Source organism: Triticum urartu, chromosome 6A (assembly GCF_056163025.1).
Source record: "Triticum urartu cultivar PI428250 chromosome 6A, HENAU_Tu73, whole genome shotgun sequence".
Lineage (NCBI taxonomy): Eukaryota > Viridiplantae > Streptophyta > Magnoliopsida > Poales > Poaceae > Triticum > Triticum urartu.
Genome location: NC_141878.1, coordinates 582,622,879 through 582,630,455, shown reverse-complemented (window position 1 = coordinate 582,630,455; position 7,577 = coordinate 582,622,879). Strand labels below are relative to the sequence as shown.

At 49.9% G+C, this 7,577-nt stretch overlaps 1 protein-coding gene across 1 annotated transcript; it reads right to left on the bottom strand.

The window, feature by feature from the left end:
- Positions 1-4,228: 4,228 nt before the first annotated feature.
- Positions 4,229-4,819, bottom strand: LOC147966638 (uncharacterized). The gene is made up of 2 exons (XM_087527337.1): positions 4,603-4,819; positions 4,229-4,558 (listed from the first exon to the last, which is right to left on the bottom strand). The coding sequence occupies exons 1-2, from the start codon at positions 4,731-4,733 to the stop codon at positions 4,339-4,341; spliced, it is 351 nt and encodes a 116-aa protein (XP_087383463.1). The 5' UTR covers positions 4,734-4,819; the 3' UTR covers positions 4,229-4,338.
- Positions 4,820-7,577: the final 2,758 nt, after the last annotated feature.

The following is a 7,577-nucleotide window of genomic DNA, read 5'->3' as shown; positions in this document are numbered from 1 at the left end:
GGGCGCTCAATGATTTAATGAGGACGACGATAACTGCCACACGTGTGGGTGTTAAGGGGGTCTACCCACACGTTTTGTGTGGTGTTTAAGAGGATCAGCTCACACGTCTATGTGAGGGCAAAACAATTAGCGCCCACACGCCTTTTTTTTTCTTTGCGGCCCCTCTCGCATGCCTACGTGTGGGCAAAATGCATAACGCCCACACGACCTCTCTTAGCCACCTACCTTACGGTCCCGCACGCCCCACGTGACAGTCACCACGCGTCACCGCAGTTGCCATGGTCCGGACACTCTTCAATGTCTGTTTAACTGCAGTTGTCATGTCGCTGAACTACAGTTGCCATGTCGGACAACTACAGTTGACATGGTTGCTCAATTGCAATTGCCATCTCAGGTCAAGTGCCAAATGCCATTTTGGACAACTGCAGCTGTTGCCATGTATGGTCTGGCTTACTATAGTTGCCATGATTTGAAAAATTTAGAGGTTGCCACCTGCTAACACTAAGTAGTTGCCATGTATGGTCTGGTTTACTACAGTTGCTATGATTTGAAAACCTTAGGAGTTGCCACCTACTAACACTAGGCAGTTGCCGTGTAGCGCTACAAAGAGACATGGCAAAACAACATGTTCGGGTAAAAGAGTGAGTTGCCATCTGCTTACAAGCACACTAGGGCAGTTGCCGTGTATCCTGCAAAACACATGGCAACTGACTTGTTCGGGTAAAAAAAAGAGAGTTGCCATCTGCTACACTAGGCCAGTTGCCATGTACACTGCAAAACGCATGTCAACTAGCAGCTTGGGTGTGGGAGAGGAGACGGGCGTGTGGGCAAGATGACAAATGCCCACACACCAGCCCTTGTGCGTGAGCGAAAACTGGCGTGTGGGCGAACTGCTAAACGCCCACACACCGGACCCTCCGTGTGGTGAAACGGACGTGTGGGCGACCGGGTGAATGCCCACACACCAGCCTAGTCCTACATGGCACTACAATCATGTCAAGATTCGTGCACCCACAAACGAACGCGGATCCACGCGTGTGGACGAGATGCAAACGCCCACATGTGTAGGCGTTAGTGTTTTCGTTTAATGATTGGTAGAACGTTGCAATTGGCATTAATATTCCTTACTAGATTTGTGTTAATATTATTTTCCGTTGAAATACCCGATGTAATTTTTTATTACTTACTAAATTTTATTACTATCAGTGTTCTTTATATTGTCATGATGTTATAAATAAAACAAAAGTTTTTCCATAACAAAATGTTTTCAATAAGTTCAATTTACTTCGAATCGTATCCCATGCTCTAAGATCTCTGTCGTAATCTTCAAATGATGCATCTGTTTTGCGTCCGTTGTCTCGTGACATAATTCCTGGACCCGGCCAACATGAACTAGATTTTTTTTCCCAAATGTTGCCATAGGCATTAATAATTCTTACTAAATTTGCATCAATTTTATTTTCCATTGAAGCACACAATGTAATTTTAATTACTTATTCAATTTCACTAAATTTGATGTTTTTTATATTGTCATGATGTTATGAATAGATCAAAATCGTTTCATAAGAAAATATTGTCAATCAGATCAATTTACTACAAATCATACCGCATGTCCTAAGCTCCTTGTTGTGGACTCGTGATCCTCAAATGATACATTTTTTTCATAAGCAACTGTTGTCCCATTATTAATGGATCAAAGCTTTCTCATGACGTGTCGTGAAGCGGATTTTTTTTCCCGTTACAACGCACGGACATTTGTATTAGTATTATACTAAATAACCTAACTAACTGAATGTGCAGTGCGCTCCATGTCTAGCACGTCTTGGTCTTGCCCACTTCACCCGCCTATCATATCGACTCGGCTTCGTTCTTCAAGCAACAACTTTCTTTTTCTTCAGAAATCCCATTTTCTTCCTCCTCAAGCCCCTATCACAAGACCAAGCGATCTCATCCCGCAGAAGACTCAAACGGTCAGCGTTCCAGCGCCTCCTCATCAACACGAGCGGCATCTACCTCACGTCCAACGAGCCACAGGTGTGATAGGGCATTGCTCGTGCCCGTTAGCCTGTTGCAAGCCTTTGTTGTCAACTGAAGCCTCATCTTCTATGTGAGAAACCCACTACTCTAATTTTGACTTTCCAACTTTTTACCAGACGGAGGGAGTAGATAAAAAGATTTGACTTTCCAACAAAATTGGAAATACACTCTTTACCGAACGGAAGGAGTATAGCTATTTTCTACGCAAGGGCCAGTGGCATACAAGAAATTTCTTAAATTTGAGTGGCAGCCTAAAAATACGAGGACAAGTTTAATAGGGACACGAACCAAATTTTTTGTATAGGAATTCTTGCTTTGGGAGCACACCAGCGCGTGCCATAGCTGCATGGGAGGAATACAAAGCAACATACTCCCTCTATTTACAAGGCCACTATCCCATTCTTCGGATATAAAGAAAATGAAACCAACTAATAATAAATAACATGACTAATTATGTAAAAAATCTTCCATGCTCTTGGCTAATTAAACATGTTGCATGTGGTGCATTTTTTTCTATGGCTGCATGCAAGGTTTGTACTAACAAGCACCAGGCAAAAACCTCTTGAAAAAACCCCCTTGCCCCCGCGGGCGGCTCAGGCGGCGGCGGCAGATCCCCTACTTCCCCCCGCCTCCGCCGCTGGCCAGGACCGCCAGGGCGAAGCCCCTCGCGGTGGCTGGCGGCGGGGGATCCCTCCTCCTCGTCTGGGCTTTGGTGGGCGCGGGGCTCCCTCCCTGGGCGGTGGCGTCGGACGTGCACAGGGTCCGGCGGCGTGGCGGCGCTCTCTCCCGTCGGCGGCGGGTGGGTGCTTGGCCGCGCAGCGGCTGTGCCCCGTGGTGGCGGTTGAGGCCCGGCTTCGGACCTTTGGCGGCAGCGGTGGTCTTCCTTCCCCATCGCGGGCATGCGGCGGTGTTCCTCGGGCAGCGGTGGTTCCGGCGGCGGCGATGCTCCGGATGGTGGGGAGGCGGTGGCGCAGCCACTTGGCTGCGGGCTAGCGCGGCGACAGGCGGCGGCGCCCTCCTGGCCCAGATCTGGGCCCTTTTGGGCCACATCTGGGTCTGGGCGGGCCTGGCCGGCGGATCCGGCGGACGGAGGAGCGGCTCATGCGGGGGGTTGCGGAGACGACGACGCGCACACTGCAGTGCGGCGACGGGAGCTTCACGAGCCCTTTTTGGCTCGGCCGGGCCGTGGGCCTGGTGTGCTCCTCTTGCTACGTCCGGTCGGTGACCGCCATGGGCGGTGGAGGTTGTCCCCTCCCGCGTGGTTGCCGATTCTGCCGCTCCTCGTTCCCGGTTGTACCCTCTCGGTCCCGTCGGTCTCGCTTCGCCTGCTTATTCGTCTGCAACGGCTTCGGCGGACGAAGGTGCGGCTCATTGGGGGGGGGGGGGGGGGTTGCGGAGACGGCGGCGCGCACACTGTAGCGTGGTGATGGGAGCTTCACGAGCACTTTCTAGCTCGGCCGGGCCGTGGGCCTGGTGTGCTCTTCTTGTAGCGTCCGGCCGGTGACCGCTAAGGGCGGTGGAGTTTGTCCCCTCCCTTGTGGCTGCTGATTTTGCCGCTCCTCGTTCCTGGTTGTCCCCACTCGGATCCGTCGGGCGCGCTTCGCTTTCCATGGTGAGACGGCGGTGGATTTCCAAAGGCCGTGGTGGCGCATGTTGGTGGGCGGCAAGATTGATGGAGTGTGACGGATCGGCCGGGGTTGTCGGCTTGGCCGGCTCCGACGCGATGACGCTCGCGGGTGCCACCGTTCCTTCATGAAGGGCATCGGGTATGCCTTCTCCACACGCCCCTCCGCGTACTGGGGGAAACCCTAGGACCTGTCCGGGCAGCAGCGTTGTCGCATTCCTTCTTGAAGGTGTTACTTGGTATGCGGCGATCCGAAGTGCTAGGAGTGTGGTGGAAATTCTCCGGCGGGCGCAACGGTTGCGGGTCTTTATCGTTTTCGTCGATCCGACTCTATTGTCATTAGTTTCTTTTTCTTTCTTTGTTATTTCTTTTGGGCGTGCTTGTGCTGTCTACCCCAGCAATGGACTATCAGTTGTATCGGGTGGTTGTTGTATCTATATAGCGGGGCGAAAGCTTATTTCGAGAGCACCAGGCAAAAATCTAATCAATCTTTAACAGAAAGAGATAGTCATTACAAGATGCAAATTTCATTTTCAATAGTGGTGTTGTATAAAGAATGGTGGGAGGATGATGACTTAAGAATTTGAAAATTGAAAATCACATACCAATGTAAGATGCCTAAAATAGCCAGCTAAGCAACTGTAGATCGTCTGATGTAAATCGTACCCTAAAAATCTCTATTTGGACTCGTACGAAGGGTCTTTTGTCCGGAATACGTCGGCCCTAAAGGGCCAGATGACAATCCAGGGCGCCGCTATCAAGATCATACCGCCCGTCACCACTCCCTTGAAATGCTTCCAATCGATACTCCGGCTCCTTTTCATCGCCTCCACAAACTCGTCCGCCTGACCAAGATACGGCGGGTCGGCGACGCCGAGATGCGGCAATCGGACCGGTCAAGAAAAATAAGGGATAGACGAATCAAGCGACGGGATGGGGGATCCGATCGAACCTGAAGAACGTGGCTGCCTCCGGTGTATGTCCTGGTAGATAAACCGCCAGGAGCGGGTGCTGCCGCGCCGCGGCTGGCCTGAAGCCCGCGTAGCAGCAGTCGCCGGAACGCCGCCGCCATGTCCGTCGGTCGATATTATTCTTTCTCCCTTCGCCCGGATACGCTAACCTCTCTGCTGCTTTTTAGGTGATGACTTGATACTTTGATCGATTGACGGAAGGCAGGCCCGGTACGTGTCGAACCCCCGCCCGTATCGAGTACAGAACCAGACCACGACACGATGGCGGCCAAACGTGCGTTGGAACATTTATTAAAAAGGATCCCACTATCAAATCCAGTGTTTTTTTAACACAATACAGACACAAGCGCTCATACATTCATCCCTATGAATGCATACATGCACACCCTATCCTTATGAGCACCTCCGAAATGCCGTAGGCACCTTGTCATCGACGGGAACGTGAAATCCTGAAATAAATCCAGAAATAAATACGAGCACCAGGACTTGAACCCTGGGCTGGGGATACCACAGTCCCTCTAATCATCCAACCACAGGTTGTTTCTATCAAGTCCAGTGTTACCAGGACTTGAACCCTGATGGGCTGAGTATATAATATGATAAGGATCAGATATATATTGTAAAGGTTCGCCGAAAGTATAAAGCACCTCAAACATAATAAAAATTACGTTGAGGTCCATGGACAACCGAACGACCATTATCGTCGGCAAAACGAGCCACCGAGGTGCCGCTATCGCCGCTCCCATATTGCAGACGACCTGACCTTATAGATGACAGCCGGGAAGTCTTCGTGCACGTGCCCTGAAGGACCAGCGCCGCGGAGCCGCAGTCGTCGCCGTTAAATCCTTGAATTGGTCACCAAATATCCCCGTTGCGAACACACAACAAGAAACCCTAGCCTCACCGCCCCAAGGAGCTGACAGGAATCTACGCCGGAGCTCTGTCTAATCCATCCCAACGGACAAACTTGAAGAGGATTGGAGCCTGAAAGATTGGCGCGAAGAAGGAGCGTTGCCATCAGTCCAAACATTGCCCCTGCAAGGACTCTCCATCTACTAGCGGGAGCCCGAGACACCAGGATTCTCCTTCCCGCCACCGGCTGCCGGAGCGACAGGCAGAGGGGAGACGAATCCACGGGCTCACCGGCGGAGATCGAGGAGAGGAGGGCTTTCCTAAGACGCCTTGGGAGAGAGGAAAGAAAGAGAAAAATACTGGAAGGCAATACTTTATCGTGCCATGTGTCCAATATTCCTTAGGAAGGATATGTTATTGTATGCTCAATCTGCTGCCTTTTGCCGATTGTACCCAAGGATCTAATCATGTTTTAATATTAGAACAGCCAATTAATATCCTGTGCTGGAACGTGAGGTGTTTAAATTGCCCGGACCACAGGACAATCGTGTCCCTCCAAGAAATAAAGATGGACCCCATTGATCAGTTCATGGCCACCTTTCTGGGTGGCTTTCGCCTACGCAATCACGTGTAGCATCCCGCCATAGGCACCCGCGGTGTCATGTTGATGTTGTGGGATGAAGGGGTTTTGGACATCTCTGACATTGTGGCTCTCAAATTGTGCCTCTCCGTGACCATGACCTTACGCGAATCAACTACAAGTTTCAAAATCATAACCGTATATGGGCCCTCCACCTCTCTGAGGAAAGATGATTTCTTCTCGGAGTTGATCACTAAAAAAATCCCAGCGAGATCAAGTGGCTTGCCCTAGGTGATTTCAACCAAATCTACCGCGCCCGAGAGAAAAACAAGCGCAACATTAATAGAAGTCGCATCAAACGATTCCGCAATGCCCTTCAAACTTGCGAGCTAAAAGAGATCCATCTCTAAACCGTAGATTCACTTGGAACAACGAGAGGATCAAACCCACCTTGTGCAATCTTGACTCATTTTGCGACATCCACTTCAACACGCGTGTGCTCCATGCCTTGTCATCGTCCCTCTCCTACCATTGCCTGCTACTACTCACTGATGATAGTGGCTCCTGGAGTCACAATGTTTCAATTTCGAGACTTCTGGCCTTCCATGTTGGGCTTCCGCGACATTGTGCATAACGAATGGAATGAACCCACCAAGCAAACTGAACCATACTAAGTGTTATTACATAAGCTCAAAAAGACTGGTAATTGGCTCCCAGAATGGAGAAGCCTCTTCTCCAAATCCAAGCTTCACCTTCATGCCGCACTTATGGTCATCCTGGAGCTTTGAAAGAACATGCGGTGCCCTCATGTTTGGTTTTGGTAATTGATGACAATCTCTATGGACTAATGGTTGCCTTGAGTTATATTTGAAGGTTTTTGTCCATAGGCTTTTCTTGGAGTACATGTGTTGGTTTCAAGAAGAGTTTGTGTCGACCAAGGTGCTATTCAAGGAATTACCTAAAGATTCAAGGTTGATCAAGACTAAGTCAAGAGTGAATCAAGTTGATCAACTCACAAAGCGTAGAAGATGTACCGAGAGGGATCAAGTGATCCCATGGTATGGTAAGCATTGTCAATTACGCTTCGTGTACTAACCCATGGTCTTCGTGAGGGTTCTTTGTGGGGTTAGGTTGCGGTGTGCAAGTTCAAGAAAGGTGGTCCAACTTGAGGGAGTCAAGATCGTCTTCATCTAGCTCAAGTGGACCATGTGCAAGGCAAAGGTTTGCCCTTGATAGGTTTTCTATTTTACCGGTCTCATGATGGTAGTTGGGAAACTGGGTTATAGGATCGATTGCCGTACTATCAAGGGGGGCTCTCGTTGAATAGCTTGATCGTATCGTTCGCTGAGAGCTCAAACCATTGCATCCCTGCATCATCTTTCTTGGTTCTTGTTTGGTTCTCTTTGAGAGTCTTAGAGCTTTTGGTCATCTTGATGACAATCTTGAGTTCATCGAAAACGGAGTTCGCTTGCATACTCTATGATGTTTTCGTTGTTGGAGGTTTTGCCGGTTC